Source organism: Astyanax mexicanus, chromosome 1, assembly GCF_023375975.1.
Source record: "Astyanax mexicanus isolate ESR-SI-001 chromosome 1, AstMex3_surface, whole genome shotgun sequence".
In the NCBI taxonomy this organism is placed as follows: Eukaryota; Metazoa; Chordata; class Actinopteri; order Characiformes; family Acestrorhamphidae; genus Astyanax; species Astyanax mexicanus.
In genome coordinates, this window is record NC_064408.1 from 37,898,389 (window position 1) to 37,923,365 (window position 24,977).

The 24,977-nt window shown below is 38.0% G+C and overlaps 1 protein-coding gene across 1 annotated transcript in view; it reads right to left on the reverse strand.

Annotated features, from left to right (window-relative positions):
* Window positions 1–23,137, reverse strand: part of nlgn3b (neuroligin 3b) — a 41,421-nt gene extending 18,284 nt beyond the window's left edge. Inside the window, exons 1-2 of the mRNA XM_007235842.4 lie at window positions 22,661–23,137; window positions 1,437–2,214 (exon numbers count right to left, since the gene is read on the reverse strand). Coding sequence (XP_007235904.1) covers window positions 1,437–1,905 — 469 coding nt within the window. The 5' untranslated portion in view covers window positions 1,906–2,214; window positions 22,661–23,137. The remainder of the gene's footprint in view (window positions 1–1,436; window positions 2,215–22,660) is intronic.
* Window positions 23,138–24,977: the final 1,840 nt, after the last annotated feature.

Genomic DNA, 24,977 nt, shown 5'->3' on the forward strand with positions numbered 1-24,977 from the left:
AGTAAAGTTGGCAAGGAGGGCAGAGCTTATGCATTTTAGTGCAACATATCTCCTAGAGCATTTTGTCTAGAGAAAGTGGGCAAGAAGGGAAGAGCTTAGGCATCTAGTGTATTTTATCTAAGGAAAGTATGCAAGAACGGTTTATGCATTCATTTAGTATTACATATCAAAGAGCAAGAAGGGCAAAGCCTATGCAGCTTGGGCATTTAAGTAACACTGACAAGAAGGGAGGAGCATATGCATCTAGCGCCTTCTATCTGAGTAAACATGGTATTGCTTATCTATCTGGGTACATCCAATCAAATTTAAATAGTAGTTTATGTAGTTTAGATGTTTGCGTATCTTAGCTGTGTGCACATATGTACACTGATATGATACATCACAATAAGGATATGGAATGTATTGACACTGCATGTTCTCACAGAGTTCTAACTGTTAATTAACTCAAACTTGTTAACATGTCTGAAAAAACATCAGTTCTGTTCTTATTTACATCATTGTATAACAATGATTTGAAACAGAGATTGTGATTGGTTCTGCTGCTGAGTTTTAATGCATGTTGCCCCACCTTCAAATAAAATTAGGGTTCTGGTTAGTTCTGCTGCTAAGTTTAACTGTGTGTTGTCCTGTCTCCCAACTAAAATAAAGATGCTGACTCAGGCCCAATCCCATTTCACCCCTTAGCCCTACTCCTTAACCCTACCCCTTGTTTTCGAAAGTAACCCTTCCCCATTAAACAGAGTTACAAGGGGAAGGGGCTAAATCCTCCACCCTAAGAATTGGGACAACCCTTCAAGCATCCGACATGTCATAAGGAGCTCGAAAGTTCAGTAACCTAGCAGCTGGTTAACTAGTTAAAAAAGGGGGAGACGGTGCAGAAATTAATTATTATTGTGCATTTCTTAATTTCTCTGTGAATTAGCTTTCATTATATTTTTCCGTTCCGCCTTAAATGCTGCAACCCCTGCCGTCTGTTTGCACCATTTAAGGTGGAACAGGAAAGTTAGCTAGCTAGCTACTAAGACAAACTACTAGCGATCTTTTAAATGCTTGTCATGAAAAATTTGGCCATAAAATATTGAAACTACACATTAAACTATGGTAATATAGTGCTAATAGTCACTTTCAACAAGGAAAATAATTATATTTGTGGGTTTCTTACCAGTGATTCTCATACCCCGTCATTTGAAGTGTGCAAAATCCCTGTTTAAAGGGCTACCAAAGCCCCATTACTTCCCCCGACCCCTCCAGCCTAACAAGAATCGGGGTAAGTGGTAGGGCCAAGGGGTGAAATGGGATTGGGCCCGATTCTGCTGTTGACTTTGACTGTCTGTTGTACCGGCCCACAACCGAAAAAGATATTATGATTGGTTCTGCTACTGACTTTGACTGCCTCTTGTATCGACTCTCTGCCTGCAGAATGTGTGTGTACTGACCACTCTGTGTTGGGACGTAGATGTTGAGGTATAGGCAGTCCTCGCTCTGCTCCTGCAGATACGTTGCCACCGTGTCCAGGTTGTACGTGGCCCAGATGGGCATCATGATATCCGGCACAGCATTCCGGACAGTCTGCGGACAGACAGGTGAAAACCGTGTAGCATTCCGTACCCCAGACCAGGCAGAAGGGGCATCTGGGGGCATGAAGCGCTTCTCCCCTACTGGGGGGGCTGCGTATGGCACACCTAGATACTGATCCACTGGGCCCAGTCCTTCTGCCGCCACAGCGACCCGCATCCCTCGCAGGCGTCCCAGAGCCGTGTTCACCGTGGGCTGGTAGCTCAACGCCGCTGCCATCGAGATGCACCATGGCAGCCACACCCAGCACAGCCCACTCAGGGCAAAAGTCAGAGGTCGCCAGAGTCGTTGTGTGTATGCCGGGTGATCTCTCATCCGTGTGTGCCACATGGTCTCTTTCACCTCACACACACTCACACACCTCACACTTAGGTAAGTGTGACTAGATTCACACACTCATGTGCATGTTCACCATTTACAGTCTTTACAAATTACAGCCTAACTAACTTTCTCTTTAACTCATACACACACACAGGCTCTTTCACCACCTTGCACACACATACACACACACTCAATTGGATGTGAACCTCTGACTCTCAGCCAGGTGGTTTCTGTATGGATGATGCCATTGGTCAGGGAATCTGCAGGTAAATCTTGGCTGCCCCTCACAGCATGAGTTCCTTTACACTTGGTGTACACCTAAGCACAAACACACAAACAAACATAACCGTTAATAGTAATAGTAATCAGTACTAATGTCCCTTATTCAAAGCTCAAACAGGTTGCCAGATTGATTGAGTGGCATGTGACTACGAGTCTTACTCTGTAGCTGATCAGTGAATATTTATATCTGGTTGCAATGTCCAAAATGCCTGTCCCTGCAAAGCTATTGGTGGTGAAAAAATTATCTTATCTCACAGAAGCTCAGTGATTACTTGTTCAGCACAAAAATAGCCAGCTTGCCCATTTACACCTGCCAACCTGGGGTGTGGAAATGGGACTGGGGGAATAGTGGTAGGCAGGTTTGGAGGCTACAATCCACACAGATTACCATATACTCTAAAAAACAGAGGTACGATAGGAGTACTTTTTTGTACTCAAAGGTACACTCTTCATTATTGTACCCTCAAAGGTACACTATTGGTCTTTACAGGGTCAGATTTCTTCCCTCTAAAGTACAAAGTCATTCCTAACAGCAAAAAGTACACATTTGTACCATTTAACCTGCCAAAAAGTACATTCAGTATTCTGTACCACTGTACTAACAAACAATATATATCTTATTTGCACATTTTTTCATTTGAAAGCCAGGCAATTTTGGATCATGAAGTTCTTGACACATATTCAGTTGATGATAATGTTTATAATCTTTATAATCTTTACTGGCACAAAAATCATGGGTACAAAAAAGGACTTTCACTGAAAGGTACTTTTTTGTACCTCAATGTAAGGTACAGCCCCAGCGACAAGCTTTGTACCCTTTTAAGTACAAATCTGTACTTACATTTCTTAGTGTGTGATGTATTGCACAGTTCAAATAAGAAAATATTGTCTGAAACTCAGCAAGTTTCCTTAATATCGAATAATACATCCTAATCATGTTATGAGTTACTACAGAAAAAATAATCTGTAGTGGTCCTTTAATATTTGGGAGTGCAACCATCTTTAATCAGTAAATCTGATTATATATTTTTTTCCTCTGAATTTTTTTACTTGTAAAAATGTACACACATGCTTATACACAGTAGGTTACATGTGCCTATATAAGCTCTAAAAAACACTGTAAAAATATACAGTAACTTGCTGTCAGCAACTAGCTAGTACACTAGTAATACTGTGATACAAATGACAGTATTATACAGGTACTGTGATTAAATATACAGCATGCATACGGTAAATGTATTACAGCAACTTACTTAGCAAGTTACTGTACATTTGAGTGTTCTTATATACATACATTTAATCTTAAATTACAGGAATTGATGCCGTCAGAGAATTTTTATTAAAGAGGATCATACCCACCACTTAAGAATTGGCCACTAGTGAGTCCAAAATGATTGGTTCATATGGAGCAACTGAGCAAAATATAATATAATCATAAATGTTTATTAATTAACTAATTAACTAAAAATACTAATTTGCTCAACATGGAACAATACTAAATGTTTCAGTGCTCTGACAGTTACTTCAGCATCAGCTTACCAACCAGTTAACTCACAGTACCAGTAATTTACTGCTTAAAACCTGTTTACTGAAGAAACGCTAAAACATACAGGCAAGTTTTCTTTGCTTTTAATCAAAATATTTTATTATATTTTTATTTGTTTATTTTTAATTAGAGTTTTTAGCCGTTTAGATTCATTCACCCCCATTTATTCTGGACTCACTCGCGGGCTCCCTCTAGCGGTTCAGGGTTATTCTGATATAATAGCGGAGACAGTAGTGGGTAGTCTCTTCACAAACCGGCTCTGGTTTTAACCACAGTGCTGAATGAACGCTGGTTTAAGGTTACAACTTTGGTACTCACAATTAATTGAAAATTAATTAGTAGAAAATCTAATTTTAAACCAGAACAGCAAATCATATGACCTCTACATCATACTCTAGGTCCACCGCTGGGTGAAATGAGCTAGTCACAGCTGTTTAAATTAGACCGCGGTCACGCCATCTGCACTTAGAAAACGCTCGGTCGCGCTATCCACACAGAAAACTGGAGTGCGCGTCTAAACCGTGTTTTACTGTAGCAGCGTGCACAGCGCACCCGGAGGAGCGGAGACTGGCGCTTCTCGTGCAGAGACTTAAAATGGAACAGAAACGAGTTTTACACCTAAATAAACATGATTTAACGAGATCTAATCCACAAATATACACCAGAAAGACCACTGCTTATCTGTAGAACAGTGTAACGTTTTGAAAAGGTTTGGAGTGTTATTAAATAAGCAAATCAAATTGTTATAAAATCACAGCCCTAAATTCTTAAAGATCTTATTCTCATGTATCCCAGATATATGTTTGAAGTGATATTACTGTATCATTTTTGAGTAATTGAATACCAAAACTATCTATTCGGTTTTGTATAAAAGGGATTTTGGAGTGCTATAAAACCAAAAAAATCTAATTCTTCTTAAATCAGAACATGAAATCCTTAAATAATACCTTCCATACTATTAATGTCATGCATGTATACTGATTGTACAGTATCATTTTGGAGTAAATGAATACCAAACTTAGGAAAAATGTATATTCGGTTGTGCATAAACCAGATTTCGGAGTCCTATAAAACATGCAAATCAAATTGTTATCCAATGAAACCAAGAAAGTCTTGACAATCACATTGCATACTATTAATGACATGAGTAACAAATGATATTACTGTATCATTCTGGAGTAATTGAAGACCAAACTTAGGAAAAATGTCTATTCGGTTGTGCATAGACCACATTTCAGAGTCCTATAAAACCAGCAAATCAAATTGTTATCCAATGGCACTAACAAAGTCTTGAAGAACACATGCTATACCATTAATGACATGAGTAACAAGTGATATTACTGTATAATTTTGGAATAATTGAATACCAAACTGAGGAAAAATGTCTATTCGGTTGTGCATAAACCAGATTTCAGAGTCCTATAGAACCAGTAAATCAAATTGTTATCCGATGCCACTAATAAGGTCTTGAAAAACACATTCCATAGTATTAATGTTATGGGTATCAAGTCATATTACTGTATCATTTTGGAATAATTGAATACCAAACATAGGAAAAATGTCTATTCGTTTGTGCATAAACCAAATCCTATAAAACCAGCAAATCAAATTGTTGTCTAATAAAACCAAAACAGTCTTGAAGAAAATATTCCAATCTACCAAGAACATTAGTCACAAGTGATATTACTGTGTCATTTTTGAGTAATTGGATAGCAAATTTAGAAAAAAAATGCCTGTTCAGTTGAGCATAAACCAGATTTTGGAGTCCTATAAACCATCAAATCAAATTGTTATCCAATGGAACCAAGTCCTTCTTGATAAACACATTCCATACTAGTTTTATAGGACCCCGAAATCTGGTTTATTCACAACCGAATAGACATTTGGTATCCAATTAATCCAAAATTATACAGTAATATCACTTGTTAAATATTAAAAAAATATTTAACACGCGAAAAATGTCTATTCGGTTGTGCATAAACCAGATTTTAAGGTCCCATAAAACCAGCAAATTAAATTGTTATCCAATGCCACCAAGACATTCTTGAAAATCACATTCCATACTATCATTGACATGAGTAACAAATGATATTACTGTATCATTCTGGAGTAATTGAATACCAAACTTAGGAAAAATGTCTATTCGATTGTGCATAATTTTTTAGAGTCCTAAAAAAACAGTAAATCAAATTGCTATCAAATGCCACCAAGACAGCCTTAAAGAACACATTCCATACTAGTAAGGACATGAATAACAAAGGATATTACTGTATCATTTTGGAGTAATTGGATACCAAGCTTAGGAAAAATGTCTATTTTCTTTTGCATAAACCAGATTTTAAGGTCCTATAAAACCTGCAAATCAAATTGTTATCCAATGCTACCAAGGCTACCTTAAGAAACACATTCCTTACTATTAATGACGTGAGTAACAAAGGATATTACTGTATCAATTTGGATTAATTGGATACCAAATTTAGGAATAAATGTCTATTCGGTTGTGCAAAAACCTGATTTCGGAGACCTACAAAACCAGCAAATCAAATTGTTATCCAATGCCACCAAGACTGTCTTGAAGAACACATGTCATACTATTAATGACATGAGTGAAAAGTCATATTACTGTATTATTTTGGAGTAATAGAATACCAAACTTAGGAAAAATGTCTATTCAGTTGTGATAAACCACATTTTGGAGTCCTATAAAACCAGCAAATCCAATTGTTATCCAATGCAACTAATAACGTCTTGAAAACCACATTCTATACTATTATTGACATGAGTATCAAGTGATATTACTTTATCATTTTGCAGTAATTGAATACCAAACTTAGAAAAAATGTTTATTCGATTGTGCATAAACCAGATTTCTGAGTCCTAGAAAACCAGCAAATCAAATTGTTATCCAATGGCACTAACAAAGGCTTGGAAAACACATTCTATACTATTAATAACATATGTATCAAGTGATTTTACTGTACCATTTTGGAGTAATTAAATATCAAACATACGAAAAATGTTAATTCACTTTTGCATAAACCAGATTTCAGAGTCCTATAAAACCAGCAAGTCAAATTGTTATCCAATGCCACTGAGACAGCCTTAAAGAAGACATTCCATACTATGCATGACATGAGTATCAAGTGATTTTACTGTATAATTTTGGAGTAATTGGATACCAAACTTGGAAAAAATGTCTATTCGGTTGTGCATAAACCACATTTCAGAGTCCTATAAAACCAGCAAATCAAATTGTTATCCAATGTGACTGAGACACTCTTGAAGAACACATTACATACTATTAGTGACGTGAGTAACAAAGGATATTACTGTATCATTTTGGAGTAATTGGATACCAAACTTAGGAAAAAAATCTATTTGGTTGTGCATAAACTAGATTTGGGAGTCCTATAAAACCAGCAAATCAAATTGTTATCCAATGCCACTGAGATAGCCTTAAAGAAGACATTTCATACTATGCATGACATGAGTAACAAAGAATATTATTGTTTCATTTTGGAGTAATTGGATACCAAACCTAGGAAAAATGTATATTCGGTTGTTCATAAACCAGATTTCGGAGTCCTATAAAACCAGCAAATCAAATTGTTATCCAATGCGACTAAGACACTCTTGAAGAACACATTACATACTATTAGTGACGTGAGTAACAAAGGATGTTACTGTATCATTTTGGAGTAATTGGATACCAAACTTAGGAAAAATTTATATTTGGTTGTGCATAAACTAGATTTGGGAGTCCTATAAAACCAGCAAATCAAATTGTTATCCAATGCCACTGAGACAGCCTTAAATAACACATTCCATGTTATTAGTGACATGAGTAACAATGAATATTACTGTATCATTTTGGAGTAATTGGATACCAAACATAGAAAAAAATTCTATTTGGTTGTGCATAAACCAGATTTGGGAGTCCCATAAAACCAGCAAATCAAATTGTTATTCAATGCCTTTGAGACAGTCTTGAAGAACACATTCTATACTATTATTGACATGAGTATCAAGTGATATTACTGTATCATTTTGGATTAATTGGATACCAAACTTAGAATAAATGTCTATTCGGTTGTGCATAAACCAGATTTTAAGGTCCCATAAAACCAGCAAATCAAATTTTTATCCAATTCCACTGAGACAGTCTTGCAGAACACATTCCATACTATTATTGACATGAGTAACAAGTGATATTACTGTATAATTTTGGATTAATTGGATACCAAATGTCTATTCTATATGACACAGTAATATCACTTGTGACTAATGTTCTTGGTAGATTGGAATATTTTCTTCAAGACTGTTTTGGTTTTATTAGACAACAATTTGATTTGCTGGTTTTATAGGATCTGGTTTATGCACAAACGAATAGACATTTTTCCTATGTTCGGTATTCAATTATTCCAAAATTAAACAGTTATATCACTTGTTACTCATGTCACTAATGGTATGGAATGTGTTCTTCAAGACTTTGTTAGTGCCATTGGATAACAATTTGATTTGCTGGTTTTATAGGACTCTGAAATGTGGTTTATGCACAACCGAATAGACATTTTTTCCAAGTTTGGTATCCAATTACTCCAAAATGATACAGTAAAATCACTTGATACTCATGTCAATAATAGTATAGCATGTGTTCTTCAAGACTTTGTTAGTGCCATTGGATAACAATTTGATTTGCTGGTTTTATGGGACTCCGAAATCTGGTTTATGCACAACCGAATAGACATTTTTCCAAGTTTGGTATCCAATTATTTCCAAATGATACAGTAAAATCACTTGATACTCATGTCAATAATAGTATAGAATGTGTTCTTCAAGACTGTCTCAAAGGCATTGGATAACAATTTGATTTGCTGGTTTTATAGGACTCTGAAATCAGGTTTTTGCACAATCGAATAAACATTTTTCCTAAGTTTGGTATCCAATTACTCCAAAATGATACAGTAATATCACTTGTTACTCAAGTCATTCATAGTATAGAACGTGTTTTTCAAGACTTTATTAGTGGCATTGGATAACAATTTAATTTGCTGGTTTTATAGGACTCTGAAATGTGGTTTATGCAAAAGTGAATCAACATTTTTCGTATGTTTGATATTTAATTACTCCAAAATGGTACAGTAAAATCACTTGTTACTTACCATGATTCTTGACCACGGAACTGGCTTGCATAGTAAGCTAGTGAATGTCTCTGAGCTAGCTGAACCTCTGGGATCTAAATACTGAAGCACTCTTCTGGGATACTATGCTGCACCAGTGCTCTCAAGGGCAAAATTGCTCCCTTAAAGAAGCTGCAGCTTTGTACATTGTGGCAGGACAACAATGAGCTCCAACAGGAGATGATGTTCTGAATGTTCATTGGTCAACTGACCTCCACTGATGCTGTGAGAACCAAGATGCTGCAAAAGATGGTGGGCGTTAACAGAGCCCTGGATGCAAGTTTTAAAGTAGACAGAGTAAACTACAGGGTTTCCTGCTAAAAAAGGACAGATCAGCCAAAATCTGAAAGGCCAAACCCTTACGGTCAGGGCCGATTTGGGAGAAGACAATGGAAGAGGGGGTGTTGGAGCCGGTCTGGTCAGTTTGCCCCATCTTCCCTCCTTCTCTTGACATTTTTGCAAGAGCAGAAGAGACAGGATTGATTGGAGAGGGGACAGATGATCAGGAGGAAGGGACAGAGATTTAAAAGATAGATTTGATGATCTCTTCAATGGTGATAATGAGGATTAAAATTATTAGTACTACACTATACTAATACTTTATTTTTAGTACATTGTTGGATTTTATCATCAATTAGTTCTGCAGCTTATTACATTTTTCATCCTGGTACCTGTCAGGATCTAAAAGTAGACTTTTCATAATGTGAATATAATGTATAATGTAAAAAACATACAGACGACCATAATATTTTCTGCTATTTTTTTGTCCAAGAATTAAGTCAAAATGTGTCAAAAACTTCAAAATAACCATTCTATGGAATTCATTGGCCCAGAATTTTATGGAAAAGTGTGCTCATTTGTCTTTATAGGTTTTAACTGAAGGATCTATGCCAATTTTTACATATTTTTTTAGGTTTGGATTTGGGATAGGTGTAGTAAAGGGTTAAAAATAAGCCCCACAGGACATTTTTTGTCCTGTTACCTGTCAGAATCTTAAAGTAGACACTTCAAGGATTAAGAAAAATCTCAAGATGTTTTTATCCAGTGCAGAGGATTTTAGTATAATGTGAAAACATACATGCGACCTTAACATTTTCTGCTAATTTTTAAAATCTCTTTGTCCCAGAATTAAGTCAAAATGTGTCAAAAACTTAAAAATAATCATTTTATTGAATTCCTTGGCCCAGAATTGTATGGAAAAGTGTGCTCATTTATCTGTATAGGTTTTTAACTGAAGGAGCTATGCCAATTTCTTGATTATTTTTCAGGTTCGGCATTGGGATAGATGTAGTAAAAAGTTAAAAATAAGCCCCACAGGACATTTTTTTGTCCTGTTACCTGTCAAAATCTCAAAGAAGACACTTTAAGGATTAAGAAAAATCTCAGGATGTTTTTATTTAGTGCGCTGGAATTTAGTATAATGTGAAAACATACAGGCAAATTAACATTTTCTGCTAATTTTTGATATTTTTGTCCCAGAATTAAGTCAAAATTTGTAAAAAAACTTAAAAATAACCATTCCGTTAAATTCCTTGGTCCAGAATTGTATGGAAAAGTGTGCTCATTTGTCTGTATAGGATGTTAACTTAAAGAGCTATGCCAAATAATTAATATTGTTTCAGGTTCGAAATTGGGATAGGTGTAGTAAAGGGTTAAAAATAAATATCATGGGACATTATTTCATCCTGTTACCTGTCAGAATCTTAAAATAGACACTTTAAAGATTAAGAAAAAACAGGTGGCGAAAAAAAATCCACTTTGTGCTTGTGGACCCCTCTTTCCATCTAGACTATATCCTATGCTGGTCTAGCGCCTTAGCTCGCTCTTTACGAACATAGGGTATATTTTCCTGGATGAGCAGCTGTTTTTTTGCAGTGAGGTTCCATGTTATAGCATGAACCTGGGAAAAATGTTACAGCTACATTTTTTGAATACAAAATATTCTGCTTCATAAATGAAAGTGTCCAAAAGCCCAGCAATTAACAGAGGCTGATGTCATCCAGGTAGGCATGGTGGAGAAGGAATGATTAAATAATTGAATGAATGATGAATTTGTTTTGTGTTTAAGGTGTGTGTGTGTGGGTGTTAATTTTAAATTAGATTTTTGCAAATGTAATGTGCTACCAAATGAATAATTAATTTATCTTTAAAACGATGAATAGTTATCATTGATATTCATCTAATGTTAATGTTTAATATTAAGAACAACTCAACAGATAATATAATAACTGTTACCAGACAAATTATTAGGATGATGACAAGTGAAGACAGGCTTATTTGGGGTATAAAACATTAAATACCCATGATGCACAAATTAAGACTATATATATGTATAGATCTACACTGTTAAGCATTAACTTGGAGAGCAGGTTAAAATAACTTCAAGTCTCAACATAAACTCCAAATCCATCTTACTGGAGCTCCACTGACACAGGTTTGGTGCATAGACCTCAGTCTAAGCAAGGGACTGGTGTTGGAGTGACAGAAAGATCGAATCTAATCTGTTCTGTGGTGTTGAGCTGAGTCATTACCCTGCCATGCTAGCATAATGAGCTCCTGTGTACTGTCCTTACCATGGTTCACCATTTACAACTGCTGCTGAATTGATTATTAAGGCTTAACATTTTTGGGGGAAGAACTGGAACCCCTCTTTTTATAGGTTATTAATGCTGTAATAGAAAATCATTTTACTGTCAAGTCACCAAAGCAGGGTAGTGGGGATGGAGTGGAGATAAAAATGCAGGATTTAGGGGCATCTGCAATATGCATGTTTAAAATGATGGCATTTCTGTGACTAAACATGATAACACACATACACTTTTTATTTTATTTTTTTGTCCAGGTTTTTTCACCCTTGGTGCGTTTCATTTGGGCAGGTGTGAATACAGCAATTGCACTAGGAAGCACACTAGGTGCACATTCATCTTGTATATTGCTCAGAAAATGACTACAGCTTTTAACTGTTTCAAACAAAAGCAAATAAACAGTTGGCTTGAAATCCCCCCAAACTGAATTTTGAGCCTATAAACTATACTGACTTATATTCTTGTTTATTGAATATTTAGCTCCTCAAAATCAGTATTGATATTAGTAATAGTTCTTCAGACTTGTAAAAAAAAAAACAGAACACTAGCATGACTGCTCTTCATGCTAGGATCAGTCCTACAGTCTTTACTCATGTGGAAAATGACTTTGAGGTTAGAAGGAAAAGACAGATTGCCCCAGTTCATTTTATTTTTGCTTGAGCTCCATTCCTCTCCACATGTTTCTGCTCAGATGGTTCAGACCTGAATGAGTTTGGCAGCTTGCCGTTGCTGAACTGACGGCTGTGTCATCCATAAATAACGCAACACAAATTCTACAGCTGACACGTCTCTACACTGCTGTAAAATTAATGAGCGAAATGAAGTTAAAGTGATGATTGCCCTTCATATACTTTATTAAAAATTTAGTACAGAAGCTGGAAAGCCTCTATGAGACTGAACTGATAAGCCAGCTGTGAAAATGCTGAAAGCCAGCTCTGGCATCAGTGCTTGCTGCACTACAGTGGTTTCCGTGTTTGTACTGGCTTATCAGTTCAGTTCCATAGAGTGTGCACTAGCACTAGCAATGATGCTAATACTGCATTAGTAGTGAAACTAGCACACTTGTTCAACACCTGTATTGTAATGTATACGCTCAGTCTCATTATAAGTATAAGCCCTACATTTTAGCATATTTATTGTGGTTTATTTGTGTGCTTTATTAGTATACCTTTTAAGTATACATTAATAGTGATGCTAGTGGTGTGTTTCAGTATTTACAAGTTCAGTTTTACAGACAGTTTTTAGGCAGTGATACAACTGCAGTTTTTCTCAGTGACAGTTATACAAATCAGCGACTAGAAAAGCATGAACACAATGTCTCTAAAAAGTAAATCCACCACAGGTCTAGCGCCCCCACAGGTGCTGGCTGTTGTAGCATGACTCTACATGCTCAAGCATATTTGACTCAAGCATATTTGGTTTCCCCCAAAAATTAAAAACGTTTATTTGAATAAAGTGCTAACGTTTACTTACAGTAAGCTTAGATTTCCAGTATTTTAAAAAGAGGTTAGCAGCAGTGTTAGCCGTAGTCAGCAGCGGTTAGCGCCAGTAAATGCCACCCGGCAGCGCTACACTGAGAAACCCTGAGTGTTCCAGTAACCCAGAGCGCTATCAGCTAGTGATTCGTCCCACGTAACTTTTTTTAACACTGTAAACACGCAGGCTATAGTCTGATATACTCACCTGTGAACGGCAAAAGAGCTAGCACTACAGTTAATAGCTAATGCTAGTACTGCTCCAGCCTTGGAGCTGGAGAAACTTCACTGAAACTCCTTTGTAACGCTGTACTTCACCGAAGTGGCTTTACTGCTCCTTACAACCAAATCGTAAACTTTATACATAAGGTGCATCGGAATATAAGCTGCACTGTTAATTTTTGGGAAAATTAAGGGATATTAAGTGCGTCTTTTATTGTGAAAAATGCATTGTATTTATATTTGTTTTACAGTAAGTGTAATACAGTTCTAGTAGCCATCTTATAGTACAAAGGTTGTAAGAGAATGTTATCCTAGAGACATTTAATCGGTGTTCATTTTCTTCTTCTAGAGATGTTCTTTGGTAGTTTAGGTATCACCTTCATGGTGGAAACAAGGTTGAAGGGTTGTGTTAAGACAAGTTTGTTGCAGTTATCATCATGCTAGCTGGTGGAGCATGGTCCTTTAGCTACATTAGCCTTGTAGCTCCCAATTGGAATAAGCTTTAACAAGCTTTAACACTTTAGCAGTACGGATGTGGAGCAGGAGGCTGAGCATGTGTTTGTTGTGAGTGTGTGTGTGTGTGTGTGTGTGTGTGTGTGTGTGTGTGTGTGTGTGTGTTGTTCACATATTTAAATTGTAAGTGTAATTAGCCTGAGGGAAAGTAAAGAAACTGCCTGCAGAGAAAACACTCTAGAGCAGCCCACAACAGCTTAACTTCAGAGCAGATTTGCCTACAAGAAAGCCACCAAGCTATATTCCATAATCTGACAGTTCGCTGTTTCTGGCTATATGATCACATTTTTTATTTTATTTTATTTCTAATTTCCCCCTATTTTCTCCGAATTTAACTGGTCATTGTCCTACCCATTTGGCTGCCAGCCAGCCTATATCCCCTATCACTAGTGATGCCTTAACACAAGGAGGGTAAAGACTAACACATGCCTCTTCCAGCACATGTACAGCCAATTTTTTCAAACTGCTGCTGATGTAGCATTACAGAGTAGTCAGCATGATCAGAGAAAAGCGCAGCAACTCGATTCCTATCCATCAGCTCACAAACGCCTTGTGCTGATCGACATCACCCTTTGGAGTGATGTTGGGAGAGAGCGCCATCTACCCACTCAGAGAGAGTAAGGCGATTTGTGCTTCTTCAGGGCTCCGGCAGCTAATGGCAAGCTGCATGACCGAGATTCGAACCAGGGATCTCCCAATCATAGTGGCAGTGATTAGGACCACCCAAAGCCCTGTGTGCTCACATTTATGTTGACCAACACAGTATTAAAAGAAGATACTCTACATCATGACCATTATTATAGCCTTGATCATGGGAGCTTGTTAAGAGTTAATTTACAGTATATATTACAGCATATGTCCAAATGTTTGTGGACACCTCTTATAATATTTGCATCCATATTTTTACATAGTGTTGGACCCCTTACTGACACAGATGCTAGTCAGTTTGTCTAGCCCCTGTAAAGAAGAAACTTCAAGATCCTTCCCTATACAGTAGAGGCATTAACTCCCACAAAAGCAAGATAAACCCTTAAATTTGAACAAAACAAAGAATGAGCAGGTGTCCTAATACTGTCCATATATTGAATTTGACTGGAAAATAAGCCCTACTCCAGAGGTTTTTCTACCGCTGAGTTGGCCAAACTTACGGTTCACTTATTCTGAGGACTGTGCTACTTATTACTACTGATGCATATAAAAAAAGTTTAAATTATTATTCTGTTATGCTGTAAAGATTACAGTTTGCTCTACACTCACTGTTCACACACACACACACACACATGAGCACTAAAAAGAGGTGTATGTTTATTTTGCTGTTGAGTTAAAACAACAACAGACATTTTGTAAAGATATATATATTCTTCTAGAATAGTATAAAGAAAGTTTAACCAATTTCACTTTAAATCCCTGTTTCCACTAGAATAACTTATATATGTACCATATATGTACTATCATGTACCACAAGCCCTGGTCGCACTGCTTAAGAGAGAAAGAGAGAAATAGCAGAAGAATTTTTCTGATAATTCTTTTTTGATTTTGTGGTCTGTAAAATAATAAACTAAAAGGAGATTTTTAGTTCTGTTTTGGCCACAGAGGCTATTAAGTGTACTTATTGGTCTTGTTAAATGAGCATATATTAGTGTATTAATATAGTTGCATATTTTAAAGATTGCTATGGTCCTACAACTTAGTTTAGCCACTGTGAATGACTGTGTGTTTCTTGTGTCCTCTTATAAAAAACAGAATATGGTCAACTTTGCTCCCCCAGCACCACAATGGTCTAATCAGGATCATTGTGCAGCATATAATGTTTTTTTGCTGTCTGCAGTCTATTTTTATTTTTACCAAATATAAGTGAATAAAATATTTTTATAACATGTAAGAGTAATTTCTCAGTTACTGCTTTGAAGATAAAACTTATGTTTTTGTCTTTGTCAAAACCATAGACTGTGTATAGCTGGACAGAGCATCGTCTCTCAAAAGTGAAGCCACCACAGGTCGGGCGCCCCCTGCTGTTTGGTTTCAGAAAGCTGTGTAACCCCACCCATCCCATAGGTTTCAATGGCAAAACAGACAACTTTCAATCACGTTTTTTTATAATATACTGTAATTCTACCTCCATTATTTAAATGCAACAGCTAGTGTAACCTCTGTTTATATTGTCAATTTTTTATATCCCCACTAAATTCGTTTTTTAAAACGTTATTCAGCTCTATCCAAAAAAGGTGTGGTTATTGTAAAAGGGCTGGTTATGGGCGGGACCAATAACAGACCGTCAGCTCTGCTCCGCTCCGCTCTGCAGTCTGTGACCGCGAGGCAGCCCTCAGGGGCGGGTTTAGTTAAATGAGTAGGCTGTCTCTCCACAGTATTTTTCCCTCCTCTGGTCTCTACTGCGCAGACTCAGGTATCAGGATCGCCAACATGGCGGAAGATTTTGGCTTCATTTTCATTGAATGAATGGGAACAGCTACACGGCGTCCATATTTTTTACAGTCTCTGGTCAAAACAAACAGAAACACAGCAGAAGTGCCAACTCGCACCGGAACATAGAGGCAGGAGATCAGATCTATATCTACTAAAGATCTACATTATTATATCATTATTAAAGTAGTAAAAAATCAGAAACAAATGAGAAAAGTGGTTTAGGGGTTTGTTGGGGTGGCTGTGTGTGTATGTATAGAGAGTAATAGGATTGTGTTTATGCTGAGGCATCAGAATCTGTAGGACAGAATCTGTAGGACAGAGAGTCACAACACACACACTGGAGTATCTGTATATGTGTGTAGGGTGTGAATGAGGAGGAACAGGGTGAAGGAGGTTTGTGTGTGTGTGTGTGTGTGTGTGTGAGACTTCCCTTTAAAGGTTATGAGCAGAGAAAAAGGTGACAGAACCAGTTCCCTGCATCTTCTAAATCATTTTGCACAAGGACAGTCACTGGTGTAGCATGATGTACCCAGACAGTAAATTAAACCCATGTCTACCATGAGGAAGGTATGGCTGTTACCTCGTTCTAGTTATCCTAAATTAAAATCTTTGGAGTGCTTGGCTCACAAAAATGTGCACTTTTAAATTTAATGGCTCCAATCTGTACCATAGTGTTTGTACCTACATATTCAGCCTTCAGCAATTTAGCCCCACTCATTCCGTTTACAGCAGGTCTGCAATGCACATAGAGTTTACAGCAGTTTAGTCCCACCCATTCAGCCTACAGCAGTTTAGCCCCACCCATTTTACCTATAGCAGTTTAGCCCCATCCCTACAGTCTACAGCAGTGTAGTTCCACCCAATTGGAATACAACATATTTGTTCCAGCGATTTATACATTCATTTTAAAGCAGATTTGCCTCACCTTCTCAGCCTACATCAGTTTAGACATGCACATTCAGCCTACAGCAGTTTGCCAGTTCCTATTCTATTAACATAACTTTTAGCCAGCACATTTAGCCTTCACCAGATTAGCCTCATTAAATTTACAGCAGTTTAGCCATGCCCATTTCAATTACAGGCCTCCACCTATTCCATCTGCAACAGTTAAATTCCACCCACTCAGTCTCCAGCAATTTATCAGCTCTTATTCAGTTTACAGCATTTTAGCCCCACTCATTTACACAGCCATGTTCCAACATAGCTTTCTTTTTGTTAAGACATGTAATAAGTTCAGGGTTCGTACAGTCATAAAAAGCCTGGAAAAGTCATGGAATTTGAAAATAGCAATTTCCAGGCCTGGATATGTTTTGGAAAAATAAAAATACTCAGAAAGTCATGGAAATTTGGTCTACAATCTTTGTGATTCAGTTTATCGATGGAGAAAATGTATTTTGAGCTAACACATTGTCAGCTCAGAGTTAATTCAGTAATTTAAGCCTACACAATGGAGCTCTCAGAACCTGACACACATATTATTTTTTAAGATTGTGTGTCAACATTTTATCTGATTTATTTTAGACCTATTGTAATCAATTTTGATGATAGTTTTAGTTGATTTTTGGTTTTATTGTCCATGTCTGCACTGATAATTAAAAAATCATATGGTCATTATTCCTTAAAGGCATGGAAAAGTTCAGAAACAAAATCATGGAAATATATTAGTAAGTGTATGAACCCTGTAAGGTTTTGGGCTGAATTGTTCCTTTAGCTGTCCTGCTATTTCAGTGTATAATGTGTTACATTGATGCGTTCTGTGTGTTCTGTGTGCTGCTGAGGTTTAGTGCTGTTTAAGCTCTTTCTGATTGGGTGCTTTAACTAGACCACGGTAGACAGCGAGGTTAAAGCAAGAGCCAGTGGACTGAGCACACACCACAGACCATATGAACACACACATATTGATTCCAGATGACAGGTTCAGTAGAATGAGGTTTTGTGGTTGACTGTAGAAGCAGAAACGATCTTGTGTGTGTGTGTGTGTGTGTGTGTGTGTGTGTAAGAGAGAGAGAGAGAGAGAGAGAGAGTGTGTTATGGGTATGCTTAAAGGGAGACTACCAATTTTACAAAATTCACAGCATAATGAAATAGTTAAGATGTGAACACAGCTCAGTTATAGAGAAACCTACAGAGTTAGAATTGTTCACAGTTGTGTGAATGTACGTAGATGACAAAAGCATACTCTTTAAATGTATATGGGTGTACGTAAAAAAAGAATTTCAATGCACATCAGAATGGATGATCTCACAGCTTCAGCTTCAGCTCATGAACAGGTGACCTGACATTTTCATTATCGTTATGTAATAAAACTCATTCAGAACGTCACAAAGATCCCAAAAACAACATTCAAAGAACTGCCTTTGCTGAGGTCAGTGGTAATGACTCAACCACTAGAAAATGCTTGGTGAGAATAGGATCCATAGCAGAACAGAATAGCAGACCCCATTTTAAAATACTTGTCTTAATTAAACAAAAAGCCGACATGGACCCTCTTACCCAACATTGCTTTTCAAATTGATGAAGGTAGAGTGATCTAAGGATATGGATGCTTTGCTACCATTAGAGACTGATGAATTCATGAACACAATGCCAGACACCTCTTGTAATAAATGCAACCAGCTACTAAGTTGCACCCATTATTGATACAGATAAACAGATGCACATGAACACACAGCTTGTCTGATCCCTATAGGTAATATTTGCCAATAGAAAAGGACTCTCGACCTGTTGGCACCATGCCTAATGTTAGGTGTGGTCTAGTAGGGTATAAAGCTCACAGTGTTTAGCTGTGTAGCAGTGGAACTGTGTTCTCTAGAATGACGGGGCTCCATTCAATCCTTTTGGAATGTGTTGGGAAGTTGGAGATGAGATGAAGTAGTGCTCATCTAAGATCCTGACCTTACTAACACTCTTGTCACTGACTGCAATCAAATCCTCACATAAATTCACATAAAGTCTTACAGCTTCTGGAATGAAGCTGTTTCTCAGTCTGCTTGTTTTACACTTGATGCTCCGCAGCCTCCTGTGTGAGGGGAGCAGGACAAAAAGTGAGTGTGCAGGGTGAGTGGAATCCTTCATGATGCAGTAGAGTACTAACCTAACTCCTATTGAAATGCAGTGACAGAATTTTAAACCTGCAGTTTTTGCTCAAAGGCCTACAAAGTTCTTAAGTAGTAATATTTGAGCAGTAGTTGAAATGAAATGGGCTGTTTAAGTGTTTAAAAAGTTCTCTATTATGGTTCCATTTATGCATGGTCCAGGTTTGGTTCAAAGGTGCCCTAGAATGAAAAATATGAAAGGAAAACATGCTATGGGGGCTATTATATTGGTAACAAAGCTCATTGGAAAATCATGCTTGAAGATATTTATTGAGCAATTCTGTTTTAATGTGATAAACCAGCAATTACTCTGTACTGAGTGTATCCCGCTGTCCATGGTGCTGATCTGTCCGGTTCTGAAGCACCACTTCTTGCTACATTAGCTATGAAGCTCCAGTGCAAACTGGTGGGTTATGAGCTTCTATTACCTAGTAACAACTTTAACTCTCTAGGTCCAGTGCTAATTAATTGGGTCTAAGCTTACATTAGGTACATCGATCTTGTGGTTTCAGTTCTGATTGTAAGCATTAGACTCTTATGTTTAGTAGAAATTGATGGGATATAAGTTTTCAAAGGTTTTAGCTACGTTAGCCTTATAGCTTATTTTCTAATTGTGGATAGGTTCCCATTTGTTAGCTAGATTAGCCAATTAGCCTTGTAGATCCAGTACTAATTGGTGGTGTAAATCTATCACTTTAATTCTGACTTTCGTTTTTTTGATACCTGACCCTACCTGTTGTGTCATTTTACTCAGAATACACTTCTGAGAAGATGGAGAGAAGAAGAGACCCCATAAGGTATGTGTACTACTAGTCTCAGTCCATCAGCTGGTTTGTTCTGTTCTGTACTGCATTAGAGAAGATACTATAGACAGTTCTGGAAGATCTACAGTAATATCAGTGCACTGGTGAGCCCTGAGTAATCATTACAACTGACCTCTTACATCATTCGCAATGTGCTTCAGTTCCAACATCCTGCAGCTTTCAAGGCTGCTTCAATATTTCATAGTTTAACCTTGAAGTTCCACACACTCACTCCCACACTCACTTTCAGTCTCTCTCTTTCCCCTTCAGCTTTAATCTGACTCTTCAAACAAAGCTAAAAGTTAAACGTGGGCGTAACTTTGTATGAATAGACTATTCAATGTGTGTGCCAATTTACACTATATACATATAATGTGTAATATACTTTTACACTATATCTATACATTATACACTGCAACACTTGCACAATTTATCATAATGCCAATACACTGCCCTACTCTACACCTTTATGCTACATCCATACACTATTCGAAACAACTATAGCCATACACCCATAAACTATACTGCTGTACTATAAACTTTTCAATGTATAAATTATTATTTACACATTATCTTATGTTATGTCCATGCAATACCGTATATCCTCTTACACTTTACACCACAATCGTATGCTATAGCCATACACCATACACTAAAACTATATCTATACTTTATGAATCACAATCTTTATCTCTATACACTTAGTAAATAGAGATATAGTAATAGTTACTAATAATCTCTGTGCATTTTACAGTACAGACAATATAATACAATCTATACAATCTATACATCACAGGCAATACTGTTAAATGTACACAACAGAATTACTTTTACAGTACACACTACATTTGTACAGGATGCACTGAATTTGAATGTTCAAATTATTGTATTCTCGTAAAAAAAGTTGAAAAAGCAACATATCAGAATGTTAGTGTAAAGTAAGCTATATCATGCTCAGTTACTATTAATTTGTAGCGATGTAGTGCAGACAGCGTAATGCAAACAGAGACTAAAGTAAGACATCTAACTAACACTCATGTATACTCCACACGCACACACTTAGAAGTCAACAGGCAGTTCTCAGCTTTCAGTATGTGCCCACTGACAGCCGCCGCCGCTGCTGCTGGTGTGTGTGTGTGTGTGTGTGTGGAGCTGAGAGGTGTATGTAAGTTCAGGTAAATGGGGTGAAGTTGTCACCAGTGATGACTGACGGCTCACTACAGGAACAGAGGACACACACCGGGTCACACAGAGCTGAAGTCCCCCTTTAATGTGTGTGTGAAGGTCCACATTCAGAAGGGGGAAGTGTGTGTGTGTGTGTGTAAATGTGTGTGACGGTGGATCGAGAGACTACAGTACGAGTCGTGAATACCAATGTGCTCGTGTTTCCTCCTCCGTAGCGCAGTGGCGGATGATAAACTATGCGGAGGAGAATCCGCGCAGGCGCACACACACACACACACTCACACACACAGCTTCTCTTGCAAATACTGAGGCTACACAAATAAAAAAAAATACATTCAAGGGTCAATCGTTAATGCTCGCGCACACACACATCTGCCACACACATTCATACATATTCACACATTCAGTCGTGAGCACATCAAACACACCAAACCAACAGATGGCTACATCACCATGACAACTCGGAGGAACGCGGGGCTTCTTCTCTGTAACGGTTTGCCTCTGTAACGCTGTGTGTGTGTATGTGTGTGTGTGTGTGTTTATGCACAACAGGTGAGCGGCTCATTTTCAGTATAGGGTGCTCACTCGCTCTCTCTCTCTTCCTCTCTCTATTTTCCTCTCTTTCTCTCCCTCTGTCTTCCCCTCTCCCCCTTTCTTTCGTATTGTTGAATGTGCTGTATCTCTTGGCCTGTCTGCCATCAGCATAATTCCCCCAACTGCCAGTTCTGACACACACACACACACACACACACACACAGGAAATAAAGGGTGTTCATGAGACACCCCCAATATTCATATTTCTCTTTCCATTTCTTCACTCTCTCTCTTTCTCTCTCTCTCACTCTGTTTGCATCTCCACTCCCTTCATCTTTCCATTTTTTATCTTCTTAATATCTCTCTCTCTCTTCATATTTCTCTCATTCTTCCCATATCTCTCTATCTCTCCATATTTCTTTCACTCTCCCCATATCTCTATTTCTCCATATTTTTCTCACTCTCCCCATCTCACTGTTTCTACACTCCCTCTTTCTTTCCATCTCTCTATCTCTCCATATTTCTCACTCGCCCAATCTCTCTGTCTCTATCTGTCTCTCCATCCCTCTCCATCTCTCAGTCTCTCTGTCTCTCCATCCCTCTCCATCTCTCAGTCTCTCTCCATCTCTTTCTGCCTCTCTATCTCTCCATATTTCTCTCTCACTCTACACGTCTCTCTCTTCATTTCTCTCTCCATTTCTCTCTTTCTCTCCATCTCTGTCTCTCTCTCTCTTTTTCTCTCTCTCTCTCTCCATCTTTTTCTCTCTGTAATGGAGATTTGCTGTAAAAGCCCTAAATCGCAGAAGCGCGTGCAATATGATCATTAGCGCGCGTTATTAACCCTCGTTATTAAGGCATTAATAAACGCGCGTGCTCGTGTGCAGATGGGTGTAAAAATAACGGCCATAATTTGGGCTCACCTGCCGAATCCGACATCCGGTGTGTCGCGCGCTCGGTCTCGCGCCTATGCGTGTCCTGAATCTTTAATCTCATCCTGCTGCTGATCAGATCCACCGCCTCGCGCCGCCTCGCCTCCGCGCGTTTTCCCCGGTTTTTTTATCTTCTTATTTTATAATTAAGACCCCCGATCTCCCCAGCTCAATTTTTGAGCGCGGGAGCGCGCAGCGCGGTCGCGGACGCAAGGTCAGGAGCGCCCACCGCCGCGCGCGCGCGTTACCAGGCAACCAGGAGGACACGGTGCTCACAGGCACGCGCCGAATAACGAGCAAAAAAATCTATAGAAAAAAAGGATTATGCAAAAAAAGAGAGCGGGAAACGCACCCCGTGCTTTTTTCTCTAAAGATAAAAAAACACATTAAACAGAATCAATAAAAACATAATCCAGTGAAGCCCCATTCACTCCCGCTTTATTCTTCCCCAGCCGTATTCTGACAGACCACGCCCCCTGTGCGGCGAATGGATACTATCCTGCCCCTGCTACGGACTGTATTAGCCAATCATAACTAGAGCATCCTATTACTCAATCATAACAAGAGTCCAGATACTATTAGCCAGTCATGACAGAGGGCAGTAAGCCATTAGCCAATCATAACAAAAGTCAGGATACTATTAACCAATCAAAACAAGAGGCAGGAGACTGTTAGCCAGCAGGAGGCATTATGCCATTAGACAATTATAAAAAGGGGCAGGATACCATTACCCAATCATAACAGAAGGTCAGATGCTGCTACCCAGTCAAAGCAAGAGGCAGGATATAAAAGGAGACATTATGCAATTATGCATCAGTGATAATGCTCCTAGCCAATTAGAGGAGATGGAATATTAGATATTAACCAAAAATAATAATTTCCCATATATGTATTATGTACAGTAGTATAAAAAGTTTGGGCACCCCTGATATTTTTTATGATTTTCCTTTATAAATCATTGGCTGTTCAGATCAGCAATTTCAGCTAAATATATCAGATGAACACAGTGATTTTTGAAAAATTTAAGTTTATAAGATTTACAGAAAGTATGCAATGATTCTTTAAACATAATTAGGCAGGTGCAAAAATGTGGGCACCCTTGCTGTTTTATTCATTTGAATAGCACTAATTACTGGAACACAAAATGTGTTTAGTAAGTTAATTGACCCTTGACCTACATACACAGGTAAATCCTGAATTATGAGAAAGGGTTAAGGTGGCCAGTTGCAAGTTTTTCTCCTTTTTGCATCTTCTCTGAAGATTGTTCAACATCATGGTTTAGGGGAAAAATAAAAAAGCTATCTCAGAGATTTCAGCTGTCAGTTTCCACTGTAAGGAACATGGTGAAGGAATGGAAGAACACAGACAGTTCTAGTTAAGGCCCAAAGTAGCAGAACAAGAAAAATCTCAGATAATCAGAGGAGAAGGATGGTGAGAACAGTCATAGTCAACCCTTAGACCTCCAAAGACCACATCATCTTGCTGCAGATGGAGTCACTGTGCATCGTTCAACTATTCAGCACACTTTACACAGGGAGAGGCTGTATGGAAAAGTGATGCAGGAGAAGCCTTTTCTGAGCACATGCCACAAACAGTAAAATTTGGGTGTGGTTCCATCATGCTGTGGGGCTGTGTGGTCAGTGCAGGTACTGGGAATCTGTTATTTCTGCAAAATGAAGCTCTACTAAATATTGATGTGATTTTTTGTTGGGGTGCCCAAATTTATTTATGCACCTGCCTAATTTTGTTTAAAGAATTATTGCACATTTTCTGTAATTCCTATAAACTTCACTTCACTTCTCAAATATCACTGTTCGTCTGTTATGTGTTTGTACACAACAAACAATTTAAGCATGTAGTGTGAGCTTTCCACAATTACTACTACTACTACTACCACCAACTCTGCTACAATTTCTACCACCATCACTGATTCTACTACTACTAATGCAACAACTACTACTAATGTAACTAACGCTACTACTAAAGTTACTACCACCATTATTATTACTACCACCTCTGCTAGTAGTACTACCACCACCACTTCTACTACGACACCACTGATTCCGTCACTACTACTTCTAGTACACTAATGCCACTACTTCTACTTCCACTACCACTACTTATACTTCCACCCCTGCTAAAACCACCACTAATACTACCACTACTACTTCTACTACACTAATGCCACTACTACTATGACCTTTACTTCCACCACCACTAAAACTATCACTACTACTTCTACTACACTAATGCCATTACTACTACTACCTCTACGTCCACCACCACTAGTACTATCACTACTACTTCT